We start from the raw sequence: 14,241 nt of genomic DNA on the forward strand, positions 1-14,241 counted from the left end.
AACTTCCAAGCGAAGTGGTGCTGGCTCCTACCCTGGGGGTCTTTAAGAGGAGGTTAGATGAACACCTTGCTGGAGTCGTTTGACCCCAGTAATCTTTCCTGCCATGGCAGGGGGTCGGACTAGATGATCTACTCAGGTCCCTTCCGGCCCTAGAAACTATGAAACTATAAACTATGAAACTACGGTGCCCAAAACTGGATGCAGTACTCCAACTGCAGTCTGCCCAATGCTGCATAGAGGGGAAGTATCACCTCCTTGGTTCTTTTTGTCATGCATCTGCTGCTGCATGATAAAGTGCGGTTAGCTTTGCTGATGATTCTGTCAGACTGATGACTCATGTTCATCTTGGAGTCCACTATGACTCCGAGATCCCTTTCCGCTTCCATGCTGCTGAGAGGGACATTTCCCAGCCAGTAGGTATGCTGGATATTTGTATGCCCTAGGTGCAGCACTCTGCATTTGTCCTTGTTGAACTGCATCCTGTTGTGTTTTGCCCCCTTTTCTAACCTGTCCAGCAGCTGACTGCTGGACTTTTAGAGAACATCCTGTACCCTCAAGCTAGAGCATGCTGTTGATTGCATATGTTCAATAGATATTTCCTAAAATCCCTGAAGAAACCAAACTGACTTTTTCAAAATCTTGTGCCCAATTTCGGCAAATTTTCATGGGAATGCAAAAAATACATCCCTGATGCAAAAGGCACATATTCAGTTTTTAAATGTCTGCTCCACAACATGGGAGCAGTATGAACTTGTTGGAAAAAGTCACTGGAATTTTTCAGTATGAAATATTTATTCCCACTAAATTTCCCAAATATATTCATTTTAAGGCAAACACCAGACATAGAAAATTTTAGTTCAAATGGCTAAAGTTTGGCTGAGTTAAAAAGCAATTGATAATAAGGTCTTATAATGAGGAGTGTCCGGCAACCTTGATAATAGGCAAATAATATCAGTTTCTGGTGGTACAATACCAAAGAGGATTTGTGCCAAAGGTGACCTCCATTTGGCAGAAGTGTAAGGGATACGTGACATCATCATTTGGATCTTTCCTTTCTGTGCTGTTGGCTTCAGCAGCGAATGTACCTTAATCATACCAGCCCTATGGACTTGGGAGGAAGTTTGACCTTTTTCAGTATGAGTTTCCTTACTATAAAAGCAGCCTGGCATACTGTTTTAAAGTGCAATTGTTGCTTCAGGAGTTTAATAAAAAGTGAGCTAGATTGGCACATTGGCAACTCCTCCTATTTACAGAAGAATGAGGCTGCAGGCTTGTTTTCTTTCTCAATCTTCAGTCACGTGATGATTATTTGCTTGTTTCTTTTTTCAGTCTTCAGTCATGTATGATGATTATTTGGTATATCCACAATTTTGAAAGGCTGGTCAACTCTTTTTCCAGTGAACATTAGTTTTTACAGGGTTTGGGTTATTTTAGGTTGCTGGACAATATGATTTTTCCACCCTCTGTTCAGGCAAAAATTATCCTGCTTGCAGTTGTTGCAGTAGGTTGTCATTGCTCTGTGGGTAAGCTGCTGTCTGGTTGGGGGACTGTTGAGAAATCCTGCAGAGTTCATTTGGAGTGACATTGTACTTTATAAGAAAGGAAGTGCCTCCAATATTTTTGTACTTCAAATAAGTGAGGTACCATGAGGAAGTCAATGAAGTAGAAGGGAAAGCAGTATTTTAAGTGGCTAGGTGCTGTTGGTTTTCTCGTTTTCCTCTTGAGTGCAGAATTCTGTACAAGGAAGAAGCTTTGAAAATGGAGGCTTGGGAACGTGTCAGAATAGTGAATCTTCCTTTAACTTAGTATGAGTCTGTATGGTGCCAGATTTTTGCTGCCAGTGAGCTCTTGAATGTTTCTGTAGCATGACATCTTTCAAAAGAAAATCAGAGATTCTTGGAAGAAAAGATTGAGAGAGGGACTTCTGGAGGGAAGCCAGGTGGAAGAGAATCACATCTGGGCACCTAAGCAAACTTATCCACCTAATAGGTGGAATAGAATTTGGGACCTTGAGTCCAGGATCCAAATGACAGCCCAAAATGTGGACTTTCTCAGATTCCATGTGGGTTTTCTTTTTTCATAGTATTGTTATTTATTATATTAGTACGTTTACAAATGGAGAATGTTGTGAAGAAAGAAAAAGACTTAAGGTTGCACATAGAAACTTATCTTTTCTGAACTTATAACTTTATGTAACTTCTGTATGCATTTTCTTATAAGGTTTTCATTAAAAAATCTGTATTTTTTTCCTTTTACTTAGGAAAATTTTATTCATAAGACAGAAATTAACTATAAAATGCAAACATTCAGTTATCATTTATTGAATATGAATACATGTTTCTAGACTCATGGTGAATGTAGCTTTGTGCATATGCTCACATATGGAGTATTGCATATGTTTGCTTTAAATTTTTATTCATTTAGATTTAAAAAATACATCTCACATGTACCCATCCGATGCTTTAGGGCCTTGCTTTATAAATTAAAATGTATAACATAAACATAACAAGTATTGCCAAAAGCTGCCCATGAATATATCTATACCAACTTACAGCTTCCTCAGCAATTTGAATGAAAAAGGGAAAAACACTGGCCTTTGCAGTTTGTTTGAAAAGGTAACAAATATAGGCTTTAGTGGAATAAGAGAAATGAGTTCCAAAATTGAGGCCCCTTTATAGAGAATGGCCTAGTCAGTAGCTCCCTCTTAATTGAGAGCTTGAGTGACTCTGCTGGTATTAACTGTGGCAGTCTGTCATTGAGGGAGAGTGGGGTGGGATGAGAGTGGGATGGCAAGGGGAGGAGGGGATAGAGAGAGGAGAGCGAGAGAGAGAGTGGGATATTTAAACATTTAGGACATACCAATGCTTGAATTCTACCTCCAAGCTTCTTGTTACATAGGTAATAAGCAGGGTGTAGTAGGGCAAGGTCTTCAACGTTACCTTGAAGTGGGACACTAGCAACCACTTCGTGCCCAGCGGGAGCTTCACGCGCTTCGTGGACTGGCACTTCCTCCACCACACCCGCCTCAACTGCCTGCCTCTGAACAGGGCTGTGCGCTTTGGCCACCAGAACAAGAGGTGCCGACGGTGGGGCTATGGGGTGGAGACCCTCCCCCATGTGCTGTGCGGCTGCAAGCCGCATGCCAGAGCCTGGCAGCTCCGCCACAATGCTGTCCAGGACCGCCTGGTGCGGGCCATCCCGGCCGAGGCGGGGGAGATCTCCGTGAACCGCACCGTCCCGGGCTGCGAGAGCCAGCTGCACCCCGACCTTGTCATCATGGACCATGAGGCCAAGAAGATTGTGATCGTGGACGTCACCATCCCCTTCGAGAACTGGCGCCAAGCCTTCACCGACGCCCAGGCTCGCAAGCGGGAGAAGTACGCCCCGCTGGCCAACACCCTGAGGGGCCGCGGCTATGACGTGACGGTGGACGCGCTCATCGTGGGGACGCTCGGAGCCTGGGACCCCAGCAACGAGAGCGTCCTCCGTGCCTGCTGCGTTTCCCACCGCTACGCCAAGCTGATGCACTGCCTTATGGTGTCCGACACCATCTGCTGGTCCCGTGACATCTATGTGGAGCACATCATGGGCCACCGCAAGTACGCCGACCCCTCCAGATGAGCCGCCGCCGGACCAGACCCGGAGGGCACTGCCCCCCTGCTTCATTTCACGTCGAGAGGATTTCACCGCCACGGACGACCCCGCCCCACCCGAAGAGGACCCCCGCGATCGGATTTTATGGACTGAGATGCTTTCGCCGAGCCACTTCCTCCAACATTGCGGACCACTGTAATGGGTATGTGTGTATCTATCTCCTTTCTCTCTCAGCGTCGTGACCCCCCCTCCCTTCCCACATCCCCCCACCCCCGGGCTTAGTTGGCTAACATTGTATTGTTTGTAACCTAGTCGCGTTCCTCTCCTCTCCCCCATCCCTCGATTGTTAGTCCCTCGCTTGGGCACTTTGTATTTCCATCTCAGCTTTGTCATCTTTTTTCTGGATTCCCCATCCAAAACATCTACTAATAAAAGTCAATTTGTTCTACTAGATAGTTTCATTTTTCAGTGACCCTAAGTAACAGTCACAAGTACAACATACTACAGCAACATAATCTTGAGGTGAGTATGGGATGGATAATTGTAGCATGGCTCATATTGAAGGGAAAATGTTAGTCCATCTTGTCAGGTGCAGATAGTACAGGTACCTTGGGCTGTTCTCTTTTCTTTGGCATCCTAGAGCAGATCAATAGCTTAATAGCATCTCAACCTCAAACTACATAGTTTACAATAATGGCAAACTCAGAAATGGAGATTTCAGTCCGAGAGGTACCTACATGGATTCTGTCAACTGTTCTGGCTGGTATCTTTAGTCAGTAAACATTATTTATTCTTGTCTAGATTTCCTTGCAGGCCAACTGGCTTTCATCCTGGCAGCAAGTACATCTACACAGTATTATTTGTCCTACTACTCCTTGTAAAAACTGGATCTGTATATAAACTATATGAGATTTAGCCAAAACTTTTTGTGTTTGCTCTTTCTGTATTACCATTCTATTATGTAATATAAAAATATGTCCTTTATCTCTCTTAGAATGTCAGCTAATGAAAACAGAGCGACCAAAGCCAAACACATTCATTATCAGATGTCTTCAGTGGACCACTGTCATAGAGAGAACATTTCATGTAGACACTCCAGAAGAACGGTGAGAAATAAGATGGGATGTTTTTGTTTTGTCTTCCAAAAAATGTTGGAAAGAAGTCTCAGCACATCTATTAGTATACATAGTAATCAGAAATGAGAACTTTGTAGTTTTGATTGTGTGCAGTTATTTTAAAAATGTATACATTTGCTTCTGTAAAACTTTTTTAGCTTATGTCCGGTATAAGAACTTTACACTGATGTGTGTAAGACAAAAACCACATCATAGAAACCACTTGGTTCAGAGAGGCATGAACTTTCCTAGGCCACAACCTGTCAGAGAAAAATCTTTGGTTTCAGATGCCGATGGCAAAAAGGTCAAAAGGCTAACATAACATATTTCGTCATTATAGTTCCATATCCAACCCCCCCTGCCTAAATGTAAAACACATGCGCAGTCAATCTTGCATGAAACTTAAGAACACACAGAGTCTGTTCACAGTCATGATTGGCAGTCCTATAATTATTCAAGCCTGGCGTGTTGTAATAGGCTACCCGGTAAACTATAACTTTGGAAAGGTTTCCGCCTTCTGTGGAGACCTCTGCACACGCCCAGGAGACATAGTCAGTGATTTGGCCAGTCGCTGACCTCTCCCCACCTACAGTAAAAGTTTTCAGGTGTATCCGTTCTGCCGGCTCGTTCGTTCTCGCCAAGAGCTCACGGAAATTTTCAGATCAAAGTTATCTGTATGCTTTGCTTAAAATCTGCACCACGCAGTTTGTAATCTGTGCAGTGAAAACATCTGCAAGCTGAACTGAACAGCTCAACTTCTCTTTCTACACTGCGCAACCACAGCTACGCTACAATCTCCTCTAGTGTAAGTAAAAATAAACTTTCTGTATAACCAAGACGTGTTAAACTTCCTGACTCCTCTCGCTTACCCATCTACCTAATTACCTTACCCCACCCACATCCAGCCGGTCGTGCTGACCCAGGCTCGCAGGTCAAGGGTGCACCGGTCCTCGGACGCGACACAACCTATTACATTAGATGGTAGGAGTGGACTGATGAATCAAATTGTTGCCAAGGAAAGCTCATGCTTCTCTAAACCAGGTGGTCTCTAAGGTGTTGCCCTGCTCTAACTTCTGCCTGATTTCAGACTAACTTGGCTAACTACTTCTATAATTGAATGAAAAGTATGTTCAACTACTCCCAAGCTGTGGCTGGGGATGTCTCTGAAATGTTATGTTTTAAGAATGGAAACCAACTTTCCATTCTTAACTTAACAGTAGTTCACAGTGTCCTTTTTGTGTACCATTATTTTTGTGCAAAAAGCAATGTATTATAGCATATATATGTAGGTATAATTAGCATTTCTTTTTACGGTGATAGATGCTTAATTCCATAAATATAAGAATCGATTCTTCTTACAGAAAAGTGTGTAGCAGACAAGAGACAAGGTACCATAAGAGAACATGATATACGTTATATCATTCATTACTTAGATTTATTATGAACCTGAAATAAAGTCTTTCTGCTTTTTCATTGTTGTCTTCCACTTGAAATTAAGTCCATGGTTTAGATAGAATTGGAATAGGTATCTTTCCTTTCAGCATCATTAATCTTTCATCAATTCAGTCATAATCACAAATTTAGAAGTGGTTAGTTTTTTTGGTAACACCGTTTTCTTGTAAGCATGTCTTGTTTTTAGCTGCATTTCTTCTGAAGAGCCCCTGAAAGAACAGATTCCTTTAAGATAGCACAGTACTGTTTATATATGCCCTGAGCTATACTGTGACTCTTATTAAAAGATTTAATTTAGGTATTGAAATATTTATGAAATCACACTTGGTTAGTTCTTGTTACTCTCTTTGCTGCTGGGATCTGCAGCATCTATCCCTGCTTGTTAAACTATGTAGGATTTGGGAGTAAATTGAAGTAAATTATTTTTGATATTTCATGAATTTTCAAATAGGCGTTTTGGCTTATTCTTGATAGGGAAGAATGGACAGAAGCCATCCAAGCTGTAGCAGACAGACTTCAGAGGCAAGAAGAAGAGAGAATGAATTGTAGTCCAACTTCACAGATAGACAATATAGGAGAGGAAGAAATGGATGCTTCCACAACTCATCATAAAAGAAAGGTAATAAGACACAGATATAGTAAAACTGGTAAGCTTACTTAATATGTGGATATTTTGCAAGTAGAGTTCTGTCTTTGGACAGATCAACATATAATTATTCTTAAGTTTCTAGTTACCATGGATCAGGGAAATACATACTTGTTTTATTATAAAGTTATAAAGTAAAGTTGAATTTTTATGATTTTGTTATTTTTAATATAACTCACTCTTTGAGCCCACTTTCAGTCCTTTAGGTTACCAAATATTAACAGATATATATATTGCTTATTATTTTAGAGTCTGACTCTTCTGTAAGGAGTTATAATAGCCTGTCAACTTCTTCATTATATATTTTCATATTTTCCCTTTTATTTTATATCTTTTAGAAATTTGAAAATAAAATGGTTTTCATTAGGAGGAAATACTATTTGCCTTTCTCATGCAAATATTTCTATTAAACATTTACATGATTTGCATGAGAGAGAAACAGAATGTGGCTCTTAATGACCTTGGTCTTTGCTTTCTGGAAACAAATCTCTGTTGTAAAAGAAATAAAGGAGCTATTTTATTTGTTTCTTTCTCTGTAGCCTGCACCCCTTCTGATAGCACCAGGAATATGTACATTATTGCAAATAGCATATATTTAGTTGTTGCTGCAGAACCAGCAGGATGAACAGTTGCTGAACCCTTTTGAACTCGAATCCTACAAAATAATGGCTATGATTTGCTTTTAGGTTTGCAGTTAGTAGACCAGTGGTTGCTCTAAAATGGATACTTAAATGTGATTGGATATGACTTCTTCAGTGTCTAGGATTGGGTGTGCACAGGAAAAGAATCAGCGTTACAAATGAAGAATGAAATGCTGTTCTGGCTGCATTCTATGTAGGACTGTCTGCATTCTGTGTAGAAACTAGAAGGTATATAGAAAAGTAGGTAAAGGAATGTCAACAGAAAACAATAATATCATGGTTAAGGTAGTTAAATGGCTTTGAATTTTGATGTTAAAAAGAAATATTGAATATTTTCCTCATTCATAGAATGCTTTTCTGTCTGTACTGGAGGAGGCAGGAATTGCATATGTGAAAGACCTGTATCATTATTAACATGCTGAATATTACAGAGGTCATCTGAATTCTGGCATGTCCAAATTTTCGAGTGCTTGACTTTATAATATTTTTGCATATAATCTAATCTTTTATTTATAATGAAAAATAAAACCAAATTCTATTATGTGCTCCACAACCATCACTCTATATGCAGGAGGGTTTAAAAGCTGAACTTTCAGCACACAGCACAGACCTGTACTATCTGTACTGTAGAAAAAAGTAGGAAAGCGGATTGCAAGAAATAGGTCAGGGGCCTTGTCTCTTGTGGGTTTACAGGATAGAGAGAAGTCCCACATGATATATTGGTTCAAATCAATATGCTGGTGGGGTGAGGTTGAGCCCTGTTCATTTTCACAATGATCACAGTTTTTATTTCTTTAATATGTTTATTAAAACTCCTTACTGCGCATATAATACTGCTTAGCCTTAAGAAAAATCAAAAACATTAAAAACACAATAACTACCTATATTAGAAACAATGCTCCAAATGCACTTCCTTCCCAAACAATGCTATAAGAATTAGTATTACAAAAACTGATACTCACAATCCTAGAATTCTGAGAAACCAAACCCAGATATACTTTCATTCTTTAGTTATGGTTTTAGAGTTGGTCTTAGCAGTGATAGGAACAAGTCCCCTTCCTTTGGTCCCACTAGGGCGCTCCGCGGCTTCAGCGTGAACGGGAGTTCTTGTTCACGGAAAGGGTGGTTCAGGTGATCAGTCTGATCTGGCTTATGCTTGCGATTCTTCCTTCGGTGTTCTGCAAGTGAGGTTACCTCCAAATTGGGACTGTAGGTTACAGGTTATATACTGGGTGAGTTGCCGTCTTGGGCCCCTCCCACCCAAACCTGTCACTACTCCCAAATTGGGCTTGGATCTTACTCAACAGGTTTTTGCTGGGTGGTCAGTTTGTATTCTTGCCTTTTGGAGATTTTCCACAACACTGCAGTGACTTATCTTTCCCAACCTCCTTTTAAAAGCTTCTAGGATTTGATCTCTCGGAATCTTTGCTTAAGGGTTGTTTTACTTGTTCTTAGGTTAACTTGTCAAAGGCCTCTAAAGATAAGATTGAGAACCTAAGACTTTTAAATAAACTTGTTGCAGGCCAGGTAAAGTAAGCAGTGGCCTAGATAAGAAGATAAACCTTGCCTTTTGTCTAAACTGGCTAATGGTCAGTTATCACAAGAATTCAAACTATTACATTCAATATGACAGGGCCAAACCTTGAAGACTAACATAATGGTAACTATTCAGAATACTTTCTCTTGCATCTTTTATTAAAATCTTTTCTGCAAGAAAAACATGTAACATTTACTGCTTGCTATTCAGTCTCAGAAATTTGATTTTGGGAAGCTGTTAATGATATTGTCAAAGCCATTTAATTTCTCATGATGTCATTCATCTATTTTTTAATTTTTTACTTATTTAATTTCAAAGAGTTTTTTTTCCATAGAGTGTCCTATGTATATTAACTTTGTCATGTGGTTCTGCATCTAAGCCCAATGAATTTTGCTTGTGCATGCACCAGATGGTATACTTATAAGTAGAACAATATATTTGGGTTAAGAAATAAATGGACAGAAATAAGATTTCTCCCTCTGACAAGGTAGTAAATTGAGTCTGTAAAGAAAACAGTCTTCAGAATATGAAATTTAATTTAAACAGAAGGGGCTTCATCATCCTTTGCTGTGGTTACTTCAGAAAATTAAAGGTACTTTTTTGTATGAATTTCTTCTTAAATTGCCATCAATGCTTACTGTGTCTGTAAAAGAATGCTACCTTCAAAGCTGAGGCAGAGTACCTCATGTTAAGTTACAGAGGCTATGGTGTTACTTCTGTTTCTCTCTACACTTGTTCATTATGGGCAGGATTTTGTTCCCATTAAAAATAATGGCATTATTCCCACTGAACTGTGTGCATATAGGTATTACCACTTTCTCTGTATGCACACTAAGTATGTTCTAAATAGTTTGTAAAGTCTGTTTTTACTGTTTTTCTATTAAATAACTTGTTAGTAGTCTATACACTTCTTTGGTTATTTTGGCTTCCCAACAATAGTAGTATGGAGCTGCAGCTCTGCCTTCTCCATCTTTTTCTTTTGTCATAGATTTGTTCTTCAAGATACAGAATGGATAAGGAATAGATTTGCAGAAGTAAGGAAAAAATATGAAGAAATATCACTCTCCTGAATGTGGGAGTGTTCGGAGAGGAGGGACAAGGGAAGAGAATCCCATCCAACTATTGGAAACATTTCAGAAATTTGGTTCCCTCAGACCATCAGTTTGCTTCCTTACCCTAGAAAAGTGTTCAGTAAATCTTAGCTGTGTTATTCTTGTTAAAGTGTTCTGTTTTTCCCACCTGTGGCCGCGTCCAGACAAGCGCAATGGTGCCACATACCGCGCACACACTGCACATTCAGTTGTTCTCAGAGGGTTTTTTTGATCCCTGGATATCTAGGGCTCAACTGGAAAAAAATACGGAGCACCAATACATCTCAAGCAAAACCAGGGACATCATCCTCCTGCTTTACTTGGCCTTAGTGAGGCCACAGCTGGAGTACTGTCTCCAGTTTTGGGCCCTCCACTTCAGGAGGGACATGGCTAAGCTTGAGAGAGTCCAAAGGAGAGCCATCTGCATGATCAAAGGCCAAGAGAGCAAGCCTTACAAGGAGAGGCTGAGAGCCATGGGGCTCTTCATCCTGGAGAAGAGAAGGCTCGGGGGGGACTTGGTGACAGCCTGCAAGTATATAAGGGGTGTGCCTCAGGAATTGGGAGAATGGTTGTTCATCAGGACTTCCCAAGGGATAACGAGGTTTAATGGCCACAAACTTCTGGAAGGCTGATTTATACTGGACATAAGGAAAAACTTCTTTACAGTCCAAGTGTCCAGGGTCTGGAACAGACTGCCCCCAGAGGTGGTGCAAGCACCTAATCTGGACTCATTCAAAAAATGTTTGGATGCTTATCTTGCTGGGATCATTAGACCCCAGCAGACTTCTTGCCTGTGGAAGGGGGCTGGACTCAATGTTCTCGTGAGGTCCCTTCCAGCCCCTAATGCCTATGAAATCTATAATTCACAGTGCTTCTGCCCTGATCAGAAGTGTAACAGCACAGGTGGAAATTTGGGGCATTTGTGACACATGGGGGCAGCAGGGGCTTCTGGCTGCTGTTGAAGTACTGGCACCATTGTATAACTTTGGTGACCATATTTTTTTTTCCAGTCTTCCCAAGTTGTGCCTTGAGTAGCTGCCCTAGTCACTCTGCCATAATTATCCTACTGATCTTGACTATGACTATCTTTAAATTAATTACAAGAATCATTTTGCTATGGGCACAACCTAGATGTAGTTGGTTGGTGTCTTGGTGCTAAGAAGGTCACAGACCAGGAGTCCGGGGCTGGGGATCACAAGCCAAGGGTTCATGGTCTAGGCAGGGAGACAACTAGGTTCAGGTAGTAGCTAAACAAAGCAGGCTAGGAAGAAATTAAGGCAGGAGCTGACTGTATCCAAGACAGAAGCTAAATGAAGGTTGAAGGGAGGCAGAGGCATGGGTTAGGAGCCACAGAGAAAAAGGATCTGTGGAGCAGTTGTTACAAGGAATGCTAGGAGAGCAGCTGCTTATATCCAGACTGTTGCAGCCAGCCATGAATCAGGCCCACACAGGTAGCCAGGGCCAGCTCCAGGCTAATCAGTCTGCCCCCTTCTCTGATTCCTAATACATTCGCTCTGGATCTATGAAAGAATTATTACTCACTACTACCTGTAGTAGGTACTACCTACATAAGGTGAAGGTTTAATAGATACAAGAAGGCACTTAAATTTAGTAGACATTCTGCCAGTTCACCACTCGTGAGATGTTTAGATCAGTTGGATCTCAACCTTTTTAGACTGAACACATCTCTTGTTAAGACTTGAAACACCCTTCAGAAGAGGCCAGATTTTAGCTTTCATCTGGGTTTTTTGGCTACAGAAAAAGAAAAGAGCAGTTCTTTTGTTGCAAAGCACTCAAAAACCTACAACAAGTTAGAATGTTTTTGACACTGTAGATTCCTACTCGACATTGTGGATGCCTTCCCATAGCAAAATCCTTGGGTTTATCTTGAAATCGTGTGTGGGGATAACATTGTTAATGTTGTGCAGCACCCCACAGCACCTTTTAAAAGGATCTCTTGGCACCCCAGGATGCTACTTTGGTTGAGAATCAGTGGCTTAGATAAATAGTGAAAGCTTTGTAGTGGCCACCTAATCAAAATAGCACTCATATGCAGAGGTAAAAAATTATTTTATGATCAACAAGTATTACAAAGAATTTAGTGATGGAAAATCACTGTACAATATTCAAAACCACTTGACTAATATATGGTTGGTTTCCAACTTAAGTTTCAAAGATATGTAGACAAGCAATGTAGAATAATGTTGATAAGTTGTCATTCAGGCATCTTTGGAGAGGTTTAACAATTATTACAGATTTAATAGTTTATAATAAAGTTCAAAAGATGGAGCAAGTGTTTTCTGTTTCTTATCTTTCCACAAAAAAGAAGAAAAGCAACTGATTTTAAGCCTCAATTAATAGAAAATTAATAGGCAAGGAGAAAAAAGGAAATATTGAATTATCAATTGATGGGTCAGAGATAAATGTAGGACTATTCATATTGAAAGAATGTCAATGTAGCAGTACAGTCTTATATTTTTAATGCTTTTAGTGACAGCCATAATTGGAGGGAAAACTATAAACTAATTTTAATAAAGTAATTATGCTTGCTTTTGCTAAAAAATAAATTGGTTAAAGCTAATAACAATGAGAAACATAAATTGTTAAAGATGAGTAAAAGGATTCGTGATGAGGTGTTTGAAATAATCTGTACTTCTTAATCCTTTTCATTTTTGAGGTGTAAGCAATGTTCATGTTTTCTCAAAAATTGTATATGATAAAACTGTTAGAGTTTTCCATTATCAGTGATCTGAAGCTTAGCTTAGCTGAATAAACCTGTATAGCTCCTTCATAGCTACTGGCAGTTTAGTTTTGAATGACTTGCCAATTTTATGTCTCTGAAGTCCCTGACAGATGTTACAATTACCTCAATTAACATATTAATCGTATAATATGTCACATATTCAAGCAATTTTTCATGCAGTAAAGAGAGTGAAAGAGGCACCAAAATGGTGAATTAGCCTAAAAAATGTTACTTGTTAAATGTGGAACACCTTTGTGGCTGGTTTGTATCATGCTTCAGTTTGAATGTGTGACATATTAAACATTGAATAATGACAGGCCTTGACTGGATTTTCCAGCATCCCAGGGTGTACTGCTCCTTGCTCTTGCCTCCCCTATGGACAAACTGGGGCTCTGCTCACAGCCTCAGCTGCTGTGCTAGGACCCTGACCAATTCCAGAGTGGTAATTGGGGCTATCAGATAAAGCCCACAGCTACCCACAGGGCAGATAAGCATGCTGCTTGCTCCCTGCCTGCAGTGGGCAAACCAGGACAGTGCACTGAGTCCTGGCAGCTGCCCAAGTCTGTGACCAGTCCCTCATTCCAGTTGTGTGTGAGGGGAATGTCTTCTGGTTCTGTGCAAGAGATGGCGGATGTTTCTCCATTAAAATTGTTTCAAGACCTGGGATGTGGTGGCTCTTTTCCCCACCTGCTTCCACAGAACTAGGTCACCTTCTTTTCCAGGTTTGGCATATGCAACAGGTAGGCAGACATGCTTGGTTGTGTTTAGCTTGCGACATACCAGGGATATGATGTCGACATGCCCTGAGTTACCTATATTAAATCAATGAAGTTATTTTTCACCTGCCCATAGCTGCCAAGTTTTGGGAAGCTACAGATATAACATTTAAAATGAACAAATTTTTATATAAATTGTCTTTAATCATAAACTTCAGCTTTAAACATGCTTGTGCGCATTTATTGCAATAAAGAGATATACCATTTATTGCAAAACCTGATAATGTATTTTTGAAGTAAAACTGCAAAAGAAGCCTCCTACCAAAATCATACTGCTTAGGGGTTACCAAACATCCATTAGATGGGAACAATGTAATTGCCCTGTATATTGTTATATTTTACATTAAAAAATACAGTAAAAGTATTTTAAGTTGCAAAGTCAAGCACTCAAATATCAGGGAATTTCAGAATTAACCCAGTTGGTACAAATTCAGTTTTTCCTTTCTAAGGTTTTTTTTTTAATATAGATTAATTACATGATTACATACTACCGTGTTTCCCCGAAAATAAGACACTGTCTTATATTTATTTTTCCTCAAGAAGACACACTATGGCTTATTTTCAGGGGATGTCTTATTTTTATTAAGTATACCGTGTTTCCCCGAAAATAAGACACTGAGAGAGACCCACAGTGCTGAGTAAAACA

General features: G+C 40.1%; 1 protein-coding gene and 1 long non-coding RNA gene across 3 annotated transcripts in view; both read left to right on the plus strand.

The window, feature by feature from the left end:
- The window catches only part of AKT3 (AKT serine/threonine kinase 3), a 245,108-nt gene that overhangs the window by 144,906 nt on the left and 85,961 nt on the right, over nt 1–14,241 (plus strand). For both annotated transcript variants that reach the window (XR_002103671.1, XM_019549778.1), the window contains exons 3-4: nt 4,589–4,700; nt 6,636–6,780. Coding sequence is in view for 1 of the 2 variants with exons in the window: in XM_019549778.1 (XP_019405323.1) it covers nt 4,589–4,700; nt 6,636–6,780 (257 nt within the window). In the remaining variant the exon portion in view is untranslated. The remainder of the gene's footprint in view (nt 1–4,588; nt 4,701–6,635; nt 6,781–14,241) is intronic.
- LOC109319933 lies at nt 7,502–9,079 on the plus strand. Its single transcript, XR_002103672.1, has 3 exons — nt 7,502–7,512; nt 8,079–8,084; nt 8,989–9,079. It is a non-coding gene; the product is annotated as an uncharacterized LOC109319933 (long non-coding RNA).

This window comes from Crocodylus porosus, unplaced genomic scaffold (genome assembly GCF_001723895.1).
Source record: "Crocodylus porosus isolate Cpor-Errol unplaced genomic scaffold, CroPor_comp1, whole genome shotgun sequence".
Classification (NCBI taxonomy): domain Eukaryota; kingdom Metazoa; phylum Chordata; order Crocodylia; family Crocodylidae; genus Crocodylus; species Crocodylus porosus.